Source organism: Micropterus salmoides, unplaced genomic scaffold, assembly GCF_014851395.1.
Source record: "Micropterus salmoides isolate LMB-PRFRI ecotype aquatic unplaced genomic scaffold, ASM1485139v1 Ms_hic_scaffold_3, whole genome shotgun sequence".
Lineage (NCBI taxonomy): Eukaryota > Metazoa > Chordata > Actinopteri > Centrarchiformes > Centrarchidae > Micropterus > Micropterus salmoides.
In genome coordinates, this window is record NW_024042261.1 from 31,984,882 (window position 1) to 32,004,501 (window position 19,620).

A 19,620-nucleotide genomic window follows, 5' to 3' on the forward strand; every position below is an offset into this window, starting at 1 on the left:
TACCAATTATGTCTTAGTAAGCTTTGATACATGTAGCAGTAATAGTCAAAGCAAAGAAGGGAATCATGAAGCAGCCCGAATATCCCACTGATCTCAAGAACCTCTGCAGCTACTTTCAGCAGGGCCTTAAAAATTACTGATCTGGTTGGAAGGAATCTCTCCATCCCAAGCTGAATGCAGCTTAGTCATGACTGGTGTGGCTTCCTTTTTGTATGCTGAGCAGTCTGTAAGGACCGTCTTGCATTAATTATCCCAAATCCTGGTGTAGATTTTGGGCCTATATCAAGAATCAGGCTGAAATAAGAGGATCACGACATGGTACCGCTCTGCAGCCACAGCAGCAAGCTCAGAGAATGGAGCGTAACGGCTGTGTTTCTCCACTGAGACTTCGATCCGTAATCATTGTGTGTTGTGACATGTGACTGTTGCAACGATTAAAGGATGGAGGACCAGCAGGGAAAGACGTCAACATATGCATACTGATACAGAGTCAAATCTAAAAAAATTAAGACATGACTACACTGTTGCTGTTGCTGACGACCATCCAGGTTGCTCAAACACATCGGCTGGAGGAGCTAGAGGGGTATTTGCTTGTAAAGAGCGCCATCTGCAGGTTGCAGAAAGGAAACATTTAAAATCTGATAATCGGGTGGAGCCAGAGACAGCTGGGCGGAACCTTCATAGGCAGTGTGTGTCCTTTCCCAAATAAACCATCTGTCAGAAGTTTGAGGCTGTTGAAAGCGTTTCGTGCGACTATTGTCAGGAGTTGAAAGAGTCAGAAGCTTGTTATGGCGTCTTATTAAGCAGGTAAGATGTTTAGTGTTAGTGTTTAATAGTTAAAAAGTTTTTTATTAGGATGCAGCTTTTTGTAGGCGGGGGCCAACAGTGTGGTTACTTACAAACAGTAGATAATGAAACAGCAGTGCACATGGTCTGAAAGGAGGAATGGCTGATGCAATACATTATTTACAACATCTGAGATTAGTACTTTAGCAGACCTTGAAGTAGCAGAGAGAGCAGCTCAAAGTTGTCACTAATGATACACTGTGAAGTGAATCAGAAGTAAGTTAGTTTTGTGGGGACGTTTACAACCAGAGTGAAGTTAATTAATCCTAACTAAATTCTTTGGGTTTCGCTGCTGTTACCGTCAATAGCTCGGTGTGAAAAGCCTCGATTTCTCCCAATTTTGTAATATAGATTGGAGAGCTAATTTAGGAAGAAGTTTCAATGTTTTGATAAAAGTTAAAGTCACTAAAGATGAGCATAGATACAGTTAAGATCGCAAAGAACTGAATGCTTTCCAACATATGCGCCTGTCACTGTAACTTAGGCACAGTTAGGGACCGTCGTAAAAGTGCTATACCACCCATTTCAATCATGTAACTTTTTTGTTTTTCAACATAGAAATCTCAAACCACTCCCATTATAAATAGTGACAGTCCTTAAACATTGCACATCTATCAGTTTGTAAAACTACAGTAAAAAAAAAAAAAAAAAATCATGGTTACCGGTTTTAAGCTCTCCTGCATGCTTGGATGAGCTAATTTTGTGTGTTAGGTTGGAAGCAGAAGCAAGTTACTTAAGCCCTGAATATACTTGCTTTTTAACAATGCATAGGCTTTGACAATGGCATTGTTCACATAGGCCTACTTGCCTGCATACTTTGTGTGTACCTGGTGGATTAAACCTGAATCCGCTAGGGGGCAGATCCCTTGCAGACACCGAATTATATTCTTTCGACAACCTCTGAATTTGCACATCATAAACAAACCAAACATAGCGACACTCCAGTATCTAGTGATTATTTTTTTGTAACACTCTTTTTATTGTTTTTTCATTTTTCACTAACACAAAACAAAACAAAAAAGTCCCACCCCAAACTTACAGTGAGCGATGCGCTGTATATTTCTACATACATAAAATAAATAAGTAAATTAAAAAGATGACAGGAGACAGGTAAATGAAGAGCACTTTCATGAAATACGTGAAAGGGCAAACAGTCCTCATTGTCCAGGGACAGATGGTAAGAATAGCTTCTGTAAAAAAGAATGCACTGGTTCCCAGATCCTCCAAAACTTGTCCGATTTGTGATTAATGTCATGAGTCAACTTCTCGACAGGAATAAGAGCAGAAATCTGTGATATCCACATGTTGACTGTAGGGATCTGGGGAGTTGACCACCGCAGGAAGATACATTTTTTAGCCAAAAACAAAAGATTTATCAACAGAGATTTGGGGTCCGTGCCCGAGAGATTGTCTAGAGTATGGTTAAGTAGACAGAAAGAAGGAGTCAACAAGAACTGTTTACTAGTGACCTCCTGGATTACATTAATTCATTTAGCTGATGCTTTTTTATCCAAAGCGACTTACAATTGCTATACATGTCAGAGGTCGCATGCCTCTGGAGCAATGATGGGTTCTGCAAGTGTCTTGCTCAGGGAATCACAGGGTCACAGTAGGAATCAAACCCAGGTCTCTCACACCAAAGGAATTTGTCTTATCCATTGCGCCATCGCCACCCTACAAAGTGAACCTCCTTCTACAAGTGGATAAATGTACTTTTGTGTAGATTACATTTATAACAAAGGTTGGAGGAGTCAGGGAACATTCTCTGGAGGCGAACAGGTGTAGAAAAATGTTCGGTGAAAAATTTTTTTGGTTATCTATAGAGATTTAAGTACATTTAGGAAAAACCCCGCTGCAGATCTTGTCCCAGTTTACAGGGTTGAATGTCACCAGATCACGCTCCCACAACAGCTTCAGAGAGTCATAGCCTGAAGAATCAGAGTAATGAAGTATAAATCTCGGAAATCAGTCCTTTGGGAGAGCAGGTAGTGATTTTACAGACATGAGACATCATAACGATCTCGGTAATTGTGAAGTAGCTCCAGGAGTTTTACTCAGGGTGTCCGCGGGGTCTTAAAAGATGATAAATCAATTTTGCGAAAATTAAGGCCATTAAAAAGTATTAATCGCCATTTAACAAGGTATTAAAATTAGAAGATATTCTTTTCAATGTGAAAATCCTGTTTGTCCAAAAGTTTGTTTGTTAAAAGTGTAGATGAACGTACTATTTATAATGCATAGCCAAAAATACTAGACAGGCAGTGAGTAGCGACTGTGTGATTCGTTTCTGTAACGTTAGGTGCGGCGATCTTCCGTGCGCCTATTTCACTCTTAAAAGCTCCAAAAAATAGATCCATGCAAACCGGAAAAAGATTTACGTATACAACCGACCGTAATTTCCCACCCCGCCGGACTCGCAATGTTAATCGTCCAAAACATATTCGGAGTGGCGATCAGGAGTAACGGGCTTAACCCGGTTGGCCAGTCGCTCTGTGGCCACCTGAACAGCCCCGTTCCTGAAAAACAAGAGCGAGATGCGCCGCCAGCAGCGGAATCGGTAAGACAGAAGACAAGGAGCGTGTGGGTTTGGCTAACGTTAGCCGGCAATTTATCAGTGCCTTTTATTAAAACACATTCAACTTTTCATAAAGCCGATGCTCTCGTCAGTGTCACTTTTTGTGAACAGATCAATAACAGCCTGGATAGAGCGTGCTGCAACAAACTTTCTAAATGTTGAACTCATTGTTCTGCATAAACGGTTATGATTATTGACGAGTTAGTAGCCTGCCCGAAAACAAGGTTGGAGACTATCATGTAGCCTAGAGCATTTTTCTTGCACAAAGTTAATGAATAAAAAACAACCCCAAACTGAAACAGCTGTAATTTGAATTAATATTATACTAGTGGTAAGTTATATACTATTATATGAAATTATATTTAATATAGTAACATAATGAATTTATTAATATCAAACTTAAATGTTTACTATTACATTAACAATATACTTTTAATTTAATGTTATAATATTAGGCTTTACTAATACAGTCATTTAGCCTAGCTCCTCCAGGTTGTGCCTGTGCTACACCGCCTACACTACTTACGTTATTCATCACTCAGTTTATTGTCTTCATCTTTGTTCCCTCCTGGCCTATTTGAATTTCGTTGTATTGATCAAGTGGTCGATTAAAGTTATCACACGTATCATTGCAGGCAAGCTCACATTATCTAGTTTAAACCAACTGAAACACAAAATTACACTGTGTTTCACATGATTTGCTGTAATGTTGCATACATAAACATCATAGCTAATGTAAGACGGTGGCTTTTTGCAGGAAATCTGACCAATCCTTCACATAGAAAACAGTTGGCCATTACAGGCTGTTATAGGCAACTGAGAATGTTGGTGAATGCCTAAATTTTTAGGTGGCGTTACAACCTGATGACAATAAATATGTTATAAATATATTTAAATTCCTTTTAAAAACTCAAAAATGTCCCTTTTAAAGGTGTGTGGCTGATTTAATCGGTTAGCTCAAAGTGGCGCGGTAGTCTTAAGATATGTTGAAAAAGTCTTGAAAAGGTCTTAAAAAGGTATTGAATTTTACTTCAAGATTCCTGTATATACCCTGTTACTGTAAACCTCCAGCCATGAATCTCCTTTTTTAAAACTCTGCTGCTGACCTTCTTCTTCTTTTGCATTTAATGGTGGTTGGCAAACAAACATACTGCCACCACCTGGGCTGGTGTGTGGAACAGTAGATTGCTGCTTTGGGGCATATAAATCTATGCGGCATATATAGCAGCAGTATTGGGCAAATTATTCAGTACAATTTTGGTACAAGCAGTCAAAACAGCGGAGAGAAACGTTCAGCCCTACTTGGGCCCTGCCCGGATGCACCGCGACCCACTACTGAAAACTATACTAGGGATTCTACTCGGCCCTGTTAAAACTTGGTTTCACTACTTTGAGAGAGGAGAAACCAATCGAGTTTCAAAAGCAAGGAATATCTGATTTTAGAAAATTTTACCCTGAAAACAGGACAGTAACAGTTACAGTGTTTTTTAAAATATTAATAAAAGAATTATATGGAAAATGAAACAGGTAATCAGGCTTTTCTCCTTCCATTGATTTTTTGAGTCTATCTCTTAGTAAATAAACAACAATTATGTGCCTTATTGGGTAAAACACACATTTCTATGACCATTTGGGTACTATTGGAGTATTTTAAAAAGGCAGTGTAGTCACCTGCGAAATAAATGTGAGTTTATTTGTTTTTAATAATATTTTGGAGCAATATAATGGCCATCGTACCAGCTAGTTTTCAGACGCATATCTCCGACCTCAGACTGTTCCTGCATATCAGAGACACCTTAGCTACCAACACACTCATACATATGTGTGAAGATAAAATCTGGGAACCAGAAATTAGACATGTTTTGGAGATGAATGTTATGGTGTAGATGCTGTATTCGGTCACTATCACTGTGACTGATTCTTGCATATATTCACAAACTATGAGGAAGGTACAGAATGTAAACACAGTCAGTGAGAAGCCTGCAAGGCCATGTCAGCTGAGCTCTAACAGTGCATTCAGGGGGACTGTTTTTGACACTGCACCTGGCTTTAAACTAGGGTGTGAACATCTCATAATCTACAACATGGATGATACTATTATTGGCTGTATTATATATAACCCTGTAGATTATACATACTGAATAACAGTTATCATATGACAGTTGTGGTAATATTTAGTATATGACCAAAGGGCAGGATATAGACTTCTCCTAGTCCACCACTGCAGTATTGATCATGTATATAATATATAGTTATGTATTTGATGATGTGAGTCTGAGTGGTATGGGCTAATTTTTTCCCCACAAGGGCAAGAAACATTACGTGTGCTCAAAACCCACTTTAAGGCCTTTGTCTGTGAAGATAAGAATGTTTCAGCAAAAATAGCAAAACCTGTTCCTTTTTTCTGATGTTGTTCTTATGTTCTGTCCTTAGTGGCTTTAATGGTGAAAGATCCATGTGGCCCTAGAGTGTCACTAGGTCTACATCCCTGGAAAGGAAAGTTTGTTTGGCTTGTGTAAGCTGTTTGTTTTAATGATTGCCCTAACATGGCACTTTGTGTACTACACCACAAGGGCAGGTTTTTGTAGTGCTGCTAAATACTCATGCACATGCCAAGTGCTCAGTGGTCCTTGAATTGGCTCTCTGCTCTTGTTGTCTTTTTAAATTCATGCAGGGAAAACCTCATACCTGAAAAAGGTGCGGTTGCATACTGGAATTCTTAGAAAATGTGTTTTCCCAGACACAGGTGGTTCTGCAGGTGTCCGTCAGCTATATGAAATCGCTGTAAAACTTGCAGTATCATTTGAATTCAGCCAACACAGATAGGATGCAGCACCTGTATTAATGCTTAACTGAGTGTGTCAATTTTATTTTCAGGATGTAATGTCTTTAATAGTGCTGAAAAATTTTGAATGAATTAATTGAATTTGCAAGTGCGATATGATTTGCGATATTAGGAGGAATGCTAATTATTTCTCCTTTTCATTGAAAAAACTTCTTTAAATGATTATGGGGTGATTTTTGTAAGGATTTGTACCGAACAAAGATGTTTTCTCAAGTCTGTAGAATATGATGTTTAGGCCAGGACATCTCTGTAGCCATATAATATTTGATTTAAAATGGTATTTTGACACACACATAGCCCTGCTCAGCCCTAGTCTTTTACATTATTTTACATGGAAAGAATGAATTAAAATGTCCTTTTATTGTAACCCCACAGATACCTTTTACAGTACTACATGTCTATTATACCAATGTCCAGTCTATGCCAGCCCAACCAATATCTGAGCCAATTTGCTTCTTTGAGGTTATACTCATATATTATATTAAAGTTTTGTTTGATGACTCTGCTGTCTTCTCCATGTGTATTTTTGTCCAGCTGACATAAAAGACATTTAAAGGAGCAAAAGTATTTTCCCTCAGGGCAAATAGTGAAGAGCATGTGACATACTGCTATTCCAAATTCACCCCCACCCCTGTGTGTCATGAGCATCTGTTGAGTTTGATGATTGGCTGAGAAGAGGGCAGGGACCTATCACACCCACCTTCCTTTTTTAGCTCAGTCTCTGCATGTCACATCTCCTGCATGCTACAGTAGGCCACTGTGGAGGGGTGTGAACGATTTCGAGAACAAAATGTTCTCACGTGCATAGAATATAAGATATTTTCTTCTGTTCACATTTTTAACTAATACACTAGGTACACATTAGCTTAGATGCATTTTGTTCTTTCTAGTTTCAACTGTATGTACATTCAGCAGGGTTGTTTTAGTTTCTGCATGTTGGTCTCATCAAACTGTGGGCCAAGTGAAATGTCTGGTCCAGGTCATCATCATAACCTACTTGGGCAAATCCTGGCTTCTTTTTGGAAGCGTGTTCAACACACATCCTCATTTACTGAAGTGTGGTGGAAATATGCCTCTGTGCGTCTTGCATATTCGCAAACAGCAATTTATATTGTCTTTTAATATGAACCATTAGTATTTATTTTATGTAGAACTACTGTATTTTTCAGCGGTAAGGTAGCTGTAAGATAAAAGAGTACAATTGTGGTCATTTTTCTGGCCGTCTTGTTTCCATGACTTGACTATAATGAGTAGATCCTGCTAGAGTCAGTCAGTAGTGCACGAGGGGAAAATGTTGTCACAGCTGCTCTGTGGATCTGGAACCCACAGGCCACGTGATGTCTCTATTCTATTTGTAAGATGGACACCTGAATGGTTAGTACGCCAAGATGCGTCTGCGTCACATGTCAAACCAGCACTTGTAAACGTCTCCCTCAGGTCTATTAATCTGAAGCTGAATGGAAGTGAGTCTACAGCTACACTGTGGAGAAAAGTGGTTGAGTTGACAGAAAGAATAGTAGCTGTGTATATCGGTGACGACAGAAGATCCTGCTCTGTATTGTGTTGTGAAAGTGAGTACTTATCTGTGTTGTTGGGCAGATCTTACTATGTCTCTGCTGTGCTGTTTTGAACGAGGCTTTGTAGTTTGATCTTGGATTGCCAGGATTATGCTCTGTGCAATATTTACAATATACTTTAATGTTATTGTTTGGCAGATAGCACTGTTATGAAATGATATCATCGTTTGGTTTATATTTTATAGTTATGTAAGTGAGATGTAAAATGTGACTGAGATGTAAAATGTGACAAGTCCATTACTGCCGACTTTTTAATATACATTTTGTCCAGGTCATCATCATGATATGGCATTATTTCTAGGGGTGTGACAAGACATTTAGCTCATGAGACAAGACGAGACACGATACTGGGTCCTCGAGAACGAGATGATACAAGATTTTAACACACTATTTTAAAGAAATTTTAATGCCAAATTATATGAAAATGTTGAGCATTAAAGACTTAATTTCCTGCATTCTGTTGATTTTTTTTTCCCCACCAATTTCTGCCTTTTTTGCATCACTTTAGGGTAGAAATGTTTATTATTTTTAAATTTCAAATTCAGGAGGCAGGTGACAATTCATAGTAACTTTGACAGAGTAAGGATCTCAGGCATTCTGTATTGCTTTCAGATATGTTTCTCCTGTAGATCAACTTTTCTCATTTAATATTATCCCTGCTGAGTCAACACACATGTGGGTGTGGTTCAGTCTTCGCTCTTCTTTTGTGTCTTTGTTTGGTGTAGAAACCTCTTTAAATGTACATGTGCATGTAAATTAATTCATTTTTCATTTTAATTCAGTTATTAACTCCTGCTCTTCAATAGCTCCTGTGTTTCAGCAGCTTATCTGCTCATGTTCAAAACTTTCTGCACATTCAAAATCTATCCCACATACTACGAGCATAACATCATTTAATAAAAATTCATAACATTTTTTTAAAGTCTACGTATCCAATACTCTGCTGTACATTACGTTATCTTTCTGTTGAGACAAGGAGGTAGAAACCGAAACTGACTGAAAACACTTCTAATCAGGCAGAAATCTCACCAAAAAAGCGACACACAACTATAGCGCCTCTGAAGTGCAGCTCACAGTCCCAAACAGAGCATGGTTGAGAAATATCATCACGTTTTAATCTTCTAACACCCGTAATTATTTCACATTACAGTATCTGAAGAAGATATCCTTCATGTGACTTCCATTGTCAAAAAGTTGGCAAACTTTTTATATCTCAAGTAGGCTCAGCAGAGGTGGAGTGCTACGGCTGCCTGCACGTTATCCTGGAACAATATACCTAAACGGATGAAAACAGTAGTTAAATAAGAGGACAGAAAAGGAGAACAGAGTATCTTTTGGAAGTAGTAATATCTCTGTAGCTTTTGCAGTTCTTTGAACACAAGAGGCACCCAAATAGTTCATCCTACATACTAAAGTATAATCCACATATTAAAGGATCATGAAGAATGCAGAATATAATGCATACTACTGTATGCCAATAAGAAGCTGTACTAGACCTCTTCAGACCAAAAGCATTGTTAAATTTGACTGTGCAATGTCTCAGATTCCAGAAGTCATAAGTATGACGCAGATGCTCCTTACAACATCTGGCAATGTTGACGTGAATGAAGTAAATTAATTCACATCAATTTACGCAGCAAGGACCAGTAAGCTAGTTTATTACATTGGGTTAATGCTCTTCATGTAAAATACACCAATAGTAATGTTCTCATTTTCATTTTTGTGATACTGCCAAAATGATCATATCAATGTCCTCCACCACTGATTGGAAGGCAGAGGAATTTACTGTGAATGCCAAAAATTTTTGTTCCAAAAAAAAAGAACACAACAAAATGTCAGATTTATATTATAGATTTGTATTAATCAACTTAGCTATTATTTTTTAGAACATCAAATCAAAGTTGGAAGCTCACGGAAACAAAGAGTTGCTTCGTATGGGACAGCACAATTTCTTTCTTCTTTTCATTTGTCTGTTTAGACATGCATAGTAATCTCAGCATCGTTCCTGCCATGTTCTGTCAACAGGTAAATTATCTTCTGTAGAGCCTTTGGTGCAGAGTGCCAGCCAGGATGATTCTGGCAACATTAAAGAGTTTTGGGAAGCAGCTCCTGCGGGTGAAAGTTGTGGACTGTAACACAGAAGACTCCCGCTTGTCTCGATGCCTCAACACGTTTGACCTGGTGGCCCTGGGCGTTGGCAGCACGCTGGGTGCTGGAGTTTATGTGCTTGCTGGCGCTGTAGCCAGAGACAGCTCAGGGCCTGCCATCGTTCTGTCTTTCCTCATCGCTGCCCTCGCCTCAGTCCTCGCTGGTCTGTGCTACGCCGAGTTCGGAGCCCGTGTCCCCAGAACTGGCTCGGCTTACCTCTATAGCTATGTGACAGTTGGAGAACTGTGGGCCTTTATCACAGGCTGGAACCTCATCCTCTCTTACGTCATTGGTGAGACACTTTAAAAAAGAAAGGAAAGGAGTTGGCTGCTAGACCAGATATTGTATATGTCCGGTTTATATTGTATATTTCCTCTGCACAGGAACCTCAAGTGTGGCCAGAGCATGGAGTGCAACCTTTGATGAGCTGATTGGAAGGCACATTGAGGAATTCTGCACACGGTACATGACAATAAAAGCCCCAGGTTTTTTGGCAGAGTATCCAGACATATTTGCGGTCCTAATCATAATCACTCTGACAGGTGAGGAGCAGCCTTTATGCATCTCTCTCATGTTTTATCCCCCCACCCCCCAACCCTTCCCTATTTTCGTCTTTTGTCTTTCATGTTGTCTTTTTTTTAACTACTCGTAGGACTGCTTGCATTTGGAGTGAAGGAGTCAGCCTTGATAAATAAAATATTCACCTGCATCAATGTACTGGTGCTGCTGTTTGTGGTCATATCTGGTTTGGTCAAAGGAAATCTAAAAAACTGGAACTTGAACCCTGAAGAAATCCTCAATGCCACCAGCAACTCTAGCCTTAAGTGGGTGAAATGAAGAGCTCCCAAAATGGATAATGTTCTTACTGATATACCAGAGTTGTGTTTTGAAGAAGCTTAATGTTAATGTTAATTTTCTTTAACTTCCAGTATGTCTGATCACTTAACATCAGAAGAAAGTCTTGGTGATGGTGGCTTCATGCCATTTGGCTGGACTGGAGTCCTTTCGGGTGCTGCTACCTGTTTTTATGCCTTTGTAGGGTTTGACTGTATTGCCACTACAGGTAAGAGGGAACACATTAAATTGGTAATCGATACACATAACCCTTATCCTCTGACATCTCCAGTTACGTTTCCTCCTCAGGAGAAGAAGTAAAGAATCCACAGAGGGCCATTCCTATTGGAATTGTGGCCTCGCTGCTTATCTGTTTTGTGGCATACTTCAGTGTATCTGCAGCCCTCACTGTGATGATGCCTTACTACTTGCTGGACAAGAACAGCCCACTGCCAGTTGCTTTTAAGTATGTGGGCTGGGAGGGAGCCACTTATGCAGTGGCCATTGGCTCTTTATGTGCCTTGTCGACCAGGTAAGAGGCTCTCCTACTACCTCTCAGCATGATAAGTTGTACAGGATTTCTAAATGTTAGCATATTTTTTTCCTAAATTAATAATTCATGTACAGTACACTGAATATGGAATTGTATTATATTCTGTTTTGTTAATTTAAGTACATGATGACAGATTCTAGAACTAATCAATTGAGAGTAAATTTAGTGATTATTTCTAGTTGAATGTTATGAAATGCTGAGACTGACTACTTAACTTATTTAAAGCTGCCTGTGGAGTTTTCTTGTTAAAAAACTTTACTTTCAGCGTTACTCACTGAAACGCATTGTGTGTATCCTTGAAGTCTAACAAAAGTGTTGAATGCATTTCCTACCTCATTTCCAAAGCAGATTTTTCTTGACAGTTAGAAACCCACATTGTTTACATTCATGTTCACACGCTTCCAGTCATACCTGCAGTGGAACTCACTAAACACTTGGTATTTCACCCGGAAGCAATCCTGTGTCATGTGTGAGTGTCACATGCCTGAGGCGCATTCTCGTCGGCTTGCATTGGTTCACCTTGTCACTTTTTGGATAAGCTAGCAAAACCGTAACCTAAAATATGATTTATAAAGCTAATCTTTGCTTTAAACCTACAGGAGACCTCACTCTTAATTGTAACTTGAAACAGAGACAATTTTATTAAATTTTTTCTGATCATCGGTTATAGATACATTGAGCTTTTTGCTCCTTGTACTGCTGGCACACCTGTAACCAAACATTAGACCCCTCCAGATTTTCAAATGAGGTTTACCTGACTGGTAAAATAAAATTAACTAAATTCTCAAATTGACCATGATAATGTTATACTGGAAACTAATAAGTGCTAAAATATATTTACATTCAGATGGACTAAATTATGTCCAACAGCAAAATCTACTCAGATGTCTGTATTCTTATATCAGTGTAGTATTTTGTATCGATAGAGGCCCAGCCCAAATGGCTTATTAGGCATTCTATCATACATAGTACATAGGTGTAAAACCAAATATAGAAATGATAGGAAAACAAGAATAGTATATTCTGCATGGCTTCATACTTGACATGCATCAAATAAAATGATCTCATATTGTATCCGTGTGTTATTGTAGTTGCCTAAATTTCCATGGTTTTGAAATTAAACCAGCCCATACTTTGACATTCAGTCCAACTTATCATCAAACCAAAATAATGATATTGGACACATGTTTTCACACTCTAATGTTAGCATGACTGGAGAGTACAGTGCTAACGTAACTCACCCTCCAGTGTGGAATGTGCACTCAGAGCAGCTACATCCTGCAAAACCCCGCCCAAACTTGAAATACCAAGTTTTAGGAAATCCCTGCCTTTTGTTGCGTTTACTAATTTTACTTCCAAAAATGTGGACATAGAATTATGTGTTGTGGGTATTTTTTGCATGTGTATTATGTATACATTGTTTTATAGCAGATAATAAGTGGACAATATTTACTGAATATTATATAGCCTAAGCAAATTTTTGATGCTCATTCTTAAATGGACTTTTGGCCTTAAAGTATGTGGACACCCCGGACAAATTTTTGGTCTAAGGCTGTTTTCATGGTTTGTGCCCCTTAGTTAAGGTAAATCTTAATGCTACAGCAAACAATATTTTTAAAGGTAATGTGCTTCCCCCTTTGTGACAACAGTCCCCTGTTATATTTTGTAACTGTGTGCATTCACTTGCACGGCATGCTTTTTTCTCTTTTTCCCGTACTAGTTTACTAGGCTCCATGTTCCCAATGCCCAGAGTGATTTGGGCCATGGCAGAAGATGGCCTGCTCTTCAAATGTTTGGCTAACGTCAGCCCACGAACCAAAACCCCTTTAACAGCTACAGTAACATCAGGTGCTGTTGCAGGTGAGCTCACAACCTAAACCTACTAACTGTTTGGGCTTTTGATCAGAACCCTAAAGACACTCTTGGTACATGTTGCCTCACCACAAGCACTCAACCAAAACCAAGATAGTCATTAAACACAGATCCCGCAAATAATATTTCTTCCTCAATTATATTATGTACAAAGCTGACGCAGCACCATCCTAAGTAAAGGATCTTGTATTGTTTACCAGGATGTCAGGCTGAGAATGGCTGCAGTTGAGTCCTTGTGTGAAACCAGAGTTAACTAACTTTCCTTAAAAGTTAAACACCTCTGCCTCCTCCTCCTTCTTTATCCATCCTTGGCTTAGTCTCCTTGGCTCGATGTTTCCGCTTCCACGCATTATCTTTGCTATGGCTCGCGATGGTCTGCTCTTCTCGTTTCTGGCACGTGTCAGTGAGAGGAAGACGCCCATCATCTCCACCTTGGTGTCAGGGCTTATGTCTGGTAGGTAGCTGAGATGAGGCCATAGGTAACAGTGCTATCTTGTGGAAGGAGGATGGAGGCAAAATCACCTACGGTTGTAAATAAATAGAACTGTACCATAATAATTTGAAAATTATTGATTTTAAAAGTGTGAATGACCTAAAAATAAAATATCTGCATTAAGTTGTGGTTTAATCTTTTGGATTACTTTGAAGAAGTCTATTATCTTGCTGACATGTATTTTTCTCCTGTGTGTCCTGCAGCTGTGATGGCTTTCCTGTTTGACTTGAAAGACCTGGTTGACCTCATGTCCATTGGCACTTTGCTGGCCTACACTCTGGTGGCTGCCTGTGTGCTGGTCCTCAGGTGCTCCTCATCTCTCAGCTTATGTTTCCAGTCTAAGGTTCACAGGACACTTGAGGATTATCAGGCTGAATAACACCAAATTAGTATATCCTCTCACTGGGAAGGAAATCGCCAGTCAGAGACTAATCATTCTAAATGTGTGTGCAAGTGTGACACTCACAGTTTCCGTTTCTATGTGATACTGGACAACTGATCTGAGCTGCCCCGATGATATCAAACATGCAGTCTTCAAACAAAGGATCATGGAGTCTTTGAGGATAAGAATAGCCACTGAGAATTTATCAAAGTTAAATATAATTAATTAATAATTCAGAGATATTCTTTTGGAATATTCCTACTTACTACTGACCTCCAGCCTCACTAAAAGGTGTCATCCAAATTAGATTACAGTCCTGAATCATCCTAATCAAGTGTAGCATATTCACTAGAGAGAAACATCTGTTAAACCCATCATTATGTATGCAATGCAGTGTTTTTTAACAGGTTAGGATTTTAAAAATCTCCTTTTGTGTGCTTGGCAAAACAAAACTGCAGTTTTGAGAGTCCCGCAGTTTTCAAGTCTGGTTTTGACTGTTTGTTTTGCCGTCTGAAGGTACCAGCCTGAACAACCCAGTGTGTCCTATGAGATGGCCAACACTCAGGAGGAACCCGAAAGTGCTGAGTCTTTTAACGAAAGCAACATTGACATTTTACCACAACCAGACGATCGCTTCACCATCAAGAATCTAATTTACCCTTCAAACACGGAGCCGTCCCCTCTGTCCGGGTTTGCAGTCAGCATTTGCACCAGTGTACTTGGTGAGACATATACAAAGCCCAGAGAAAAGTTGGATGAAAGTGCCATAACATTTTATCTGGTTATTGATTCACCTCTGTTTACTGTTCTATTTTTCCCTCCAGGTGTTTTGGTGTGTGTCTTCAGTGTTGTAGCTGTTCATGGAGGGTTGGCATCCTGGTCAGTGTCTGTCCTCAGTACTATCATGGTAGTCTGCTTGATTCTCACCTTGATTGTGTGGAGACAGCCACAGAGCAAGACCAAGCTTGCCTTTAAGGTATGTGTTGTCTCACACTCTTCCACAGCCATACATACAATAATTAATATATTGTCAGAATGTGATAAGCGTGATGTGTAAATTACTAGCCCCTTCTTTATACATGTTTATTTAAAAAAAAGGCCTTTTAAAAGCAAGCAATTTAATTTTAGTTGAACTGCTGTAAACTGTGAAAGTGAATTCATTGAGTTCATTAACAAGCAAACAGTAGCCGTGTTTCCATCAACGTTTTTCAATGCCCATTTTGAAGTATCGCATTAGAAAAGGTTGATGGAAACGCAAAAAATCCTTAATTTTGCAAAAAAGTTTTTACACTCGCTTGAGGTGTTTTTGCCTTTGTCGAAAAAGAGTAAATGCGCTAAATGGGAGATGGAAACACTTTTTCCGAATAAGTTCTGACGTAGCAAACTTGTAACTCATGACTGATCAGCTGTTTCTGCAGTCGGCGTCCTGCCGACTGCATGCCTGCTGAGAATTTCATGCACCTCGCGGCTGGTAATGCTCATTTGTGCTGAGAAAAGAGGTGGATGCAAATATTGGCAGGTCATCTGTTCTGCCGATTTATGCATTCATCTCTTAAAGGTCCTTTTCAGATACCTTGCTCTGCACACTGATCAAACAGGTCCAGGATCCATCCATCCATCGTCAACCACTTATCCTGCGTACAGGGTCGCGGGGGGCTAGAGCCTATCCCAGCTGGCATCGGTCGAAAGGCAGGGTACACCCTGGACAGGTCGCCCGTACATCGCAGGGCCACACATAGACGAACAACCACTCATGCTCACACTCACACCTAAGGACAATTTAGGGTCACCAATGAACCTAGTCCACCTGTCTTTGGACGGTGGGAGGAAGCCGGAACACCCGGAGAGAACATGCAAACTCCACACAGAAAGGTGAGGCGACAGTGCTAACCACTGCACCACCGTGCCGCCTCAAACTGGGATATCACCGCATATTTTTTCTGAATCTCAATGAATATTACAGCATTTAAAAGCATTATTTGGAGGTGCATGCAATTCTTGGCAGGCATGCAAAACTCGGCAAAACACCAGATATTCCCATAATGTGCAAGGACATGTCTGGCAACTTGCCCGCTTGAAACACATTTCTAAGGACCTCTCTCCATTTTTCTAAGATCAATGGCCATCAGGTTTATGTGACTGGTTTTGTTTCTGGTTTGGAACCCATACGTCTTGCTTATTACAACCATGTGTAACGTCAACTACTGGCGTAACTACGCTTGCCGGTTTATTCGCTCCAAACCAGTTGATTTAAACGCACATATTTCACAATTTCAATTTCATTTTTGCGACATTTCAAAAGTACACTTAAAATTTGCATGACAATTATGATGGAAACATGACTAGGGAAGAGGGGAGGATCTTCTCTTCGGAGTTTATTATTTGTCCTAACCTGCTAAACGACAGCACATATTTTAGCCCAACAGCTACATATTACATGTACTTAACATAATTATTTACAAAGTTCTGTTCATTTCAGTTGATTATTATAATCAGCCTGTAGAGACATGAACTTCCGTGCCATCGTAGTGAACATTTTCTCACTTTTATTTCAGTGTATAGTTTTGCATTCAGACTCTTTAAACATTTAAATGCTGAAAGAAAAGAAATGGAACACACTGGCTGCCTTAAAAATACCAAATAACCTAGGATGTTTGGCATGCTTTTGGTTTGGCACAAATATAAAATTCATCTTTACCAAATAACACAGGCTAATTATTGGGGAAATGTCTTCTATTTAAAGCAATGCAAACACAATCTACTGTAGCTTCAATGGAGAGTTTTAATAAGCAAATACAAAACACATATGTGATGTGGTCAAGCTACACTATATTGCCAAATGTTTTAGGACACCCCTCCGAATCATTGAATTCAGGTGTTCCAATCACTTTCATGGCCACAGGTGGATAAAAATCAAGCATCTAGGCATGCAGACTGCTTCTACAAACATTTGTGAAAGAATGGGTCGATCTCAGGAGCTCAGTGAATTCAAGCGTGGTACCGTGATAGGTTGCCACCTGTGCAATAAGTCCATTCGTGAAATTTCCTCACTACTTAATATTCCATGATCAACTGTTAGTGGTATTATAACAAAGTGGAAGCGATTGGAAATAACAGAAGTCAGCCACGAAGTGGTAGACCACATGAAATCAGATCTGTGCCTGACCTCTGTAATGTGCTTCTAGAAGAATGGTCAAGAATTCCCATTAGACAGCCTTCCCAGAAGAGTTGAAGCTGTTATAGCTGCAAAGGGTGGACCAACTCCATATTAACCCCTATGGATTAAGAATGGGTTGTCATTAACCTTCATGTGCATGTAAAGGCAGGCGACCCTAAACTTTTGGCAATATAGTGTACGTACAGAAATGCTTCTTTTGCTTTATATCTTCATATACCAAAACATAAAGGGAGGTTACGTAGTTTAAAGGACTGAAAATTCCTTGATCACGATCTTAGAAAAGATAAATACACACACTCTCTCTTCACAGGTTCCCCTGCTGCCCTTTGTCCCAGTAACTAGTTTGTTCATCAATGTCTATCTGATGATGCAGCTCGACAAAGGAACCTGGATGCGCTTTGCCATCTGGATGGTCTTAGGTACTTTTCGTCATTGTCAAATAATATCTCCAGTACTGTACTTGAAAAGGAATTAATGTCTTCGCCATTTGTAGGTTTCTTTATCTACTTCGGCTATGGTATTCGCAACAGTGCAGAGGCAGTGTTGAGCAGGTCTGACACCTACATGCCAGCCTGCACGATAAAGGGAGAGCCCATGGCCACAGAGAAGGAAGCCTTCCTACACAACACACACAACGCTGTTGGAGATGATGATGAAGATTCTTGAGGAAACAGGAGGTTCACTAATCCACTTTGTTCTGCAGATCAAACAAATCCAGGCATGTGCAGGCATATGGAGACTTTGTCTGCATAAAGTAAAAAGAATTTTAAAAGACTATGAATCTCCATACATCAGAAAAACAAGATTTAATTTCAGAAAACTTTATTTCAAGCTATTGACATTTATCAATTGAAGTGAAAAAATACTTCACTTTTTTCACATTTTTTAACTTCAATTGATAAATTTCAATTTCACTAAACACAACTAAATCTGTGGACAGCAACCAAAGGCAACGCCCAAGTATTTTTATTAAAGACATCTATTTTACAGATATCTATTGTTAAACTTTACTTTGGTTCCTTAATCCACAGTATATCTGAATGATGACGATCATTCAGATATACTGCTCTCCTAGCTTGAAATGGCTTTGTTTTTATTTTGCGGGCTATTTAAAGAAAATACATTCTGAATTACTTTACATAGCTTTTTAATTAAATGAATCAGCTTTTTTTTTTTGCAAGAGTTTAGCAGACGTCCAGGGAAATGTTTGTCACTCTTCTTGCGGCATTAGGGGGCACAGTGCCGGCTTCTGTATCAAAATTCCATGGGAGAATGTTTTTTTTAATTCCCTTTATTTCACACCTTTTTAATTAACTGCATTAACAATCAGCAGATCATTCTCAAACCCAGTTGTGGATATCACTATATCGTCAGCACCTTTTGTGTGGTAAGTTTATCTCAAGGTCCAAGTTAGTGGATGTTGATACTTTGCTTCTGAGAAAATGTACTGTATAGAAACCACAAATCTGTGCTTGTTTTTTACATTAACTGTATAACTCAGATACATGCTCCATGGTGCTCTGTAGAATTTGGTAAGGTACTTACTGTGATCAGTATATCTGTGTGAAAGGGTTGATGTTAGTAGACTTGTATTCTAGCTAATTAATGGTTTCCTCATGGACCGCCATCAGCAAACTGCACTATTTTAACTAGCCAAAGATACTTCAGAGGATGTATTTAAGTGCCTATGACCCAAACGAATGTTAACTTTAGAGGTATGATATAGCTCTATCACAAGCTAGAATTATGAAATCCGTATGGTATTGTTGTGTGTTGGACAGAGCAGACCCAAACGCAACGCTCAGATTGAAACAGGTTTTATTAGGAAAAAAGGGGTTGAGGGAGAGGTGGATTCCGGGGTGCCTCGTGCAGCCGGGAGGACGCCGTGGAGGAAGCCGAGGCGAGAGGGCAGGTAGGCGAGCCCAGCTGACACGACGGTGGACGGAGGTGAGTGAACCTGGGAAAGGCAGACAGAGAGACAGGGTTAATCACAGGGGAAACAGGATAGATCTTGTAGGATTCTCAGGAGCTTGAGTTAAGCAGTAGAAACAGGTCAGGAGCAACGACGATCAAGCGGCGATTGTGTGGAGAACCGGGGTTGATATACTGGCAGAGATGGAGCGATGAGGCTGCTGATGAGGTGCAGGTGTTGATCGTTGGGCTCAGGAGCGGAGAGAGAGAGGAAGAACACAAGCAGGGGGAGCAGAGGAGAGACAGAGAGGCCGGCAAAACACGGGAAAACAGAATGGTAGTAAAAAGGAGAAATAAACAGGACAGTCACTGTCAGCCGGGCTGCAACCACAACATGGTATATTGT

At 39.7% G+C, this 19,620-nt stretch overlaps 1 protein-coding gene across 1 annotated transcript; it reads left to right on the forward strand.

Moving 5' to 3' along the window:
* Window positions 1–651: 651 nt before the first annotated feature.
* LOC119883469 (high affinity cationic amino acid transporter 1-like) lies at window positions 652–18,490 on the forward strand. Its single transcript, XM_038694119.1, has 12 exons — window positions 652–807; window positions 9,869–10,283; window positions 10,375–10,533; window positions 10,644–10,815; window positions 10,921–11,054; window positions 11,135–11,357; window positions 13,099–13,238; window positions 13,947–14,049; window positions 14,642–14,847; window positions 14,950–15,101; window positions 17,614–17,722; window positions 17,797–18,490. The coding sequence occupies exons 2-12, from the start codon at window positions 9,914–9,916 to the stop codon at window positions 17,967–17,969; spliced, it is 1,941 nt and encodes a 646-aa protein (XP_038550047.1). The 5' UTR covers window positions 652–807; window positions 9,869–9,913; the 3' UTR covers window positions 17,970–18,490.
* The last annotated feature ends 1,130 nt before the right edge of the window (window positions 18,491–19,620 follow it).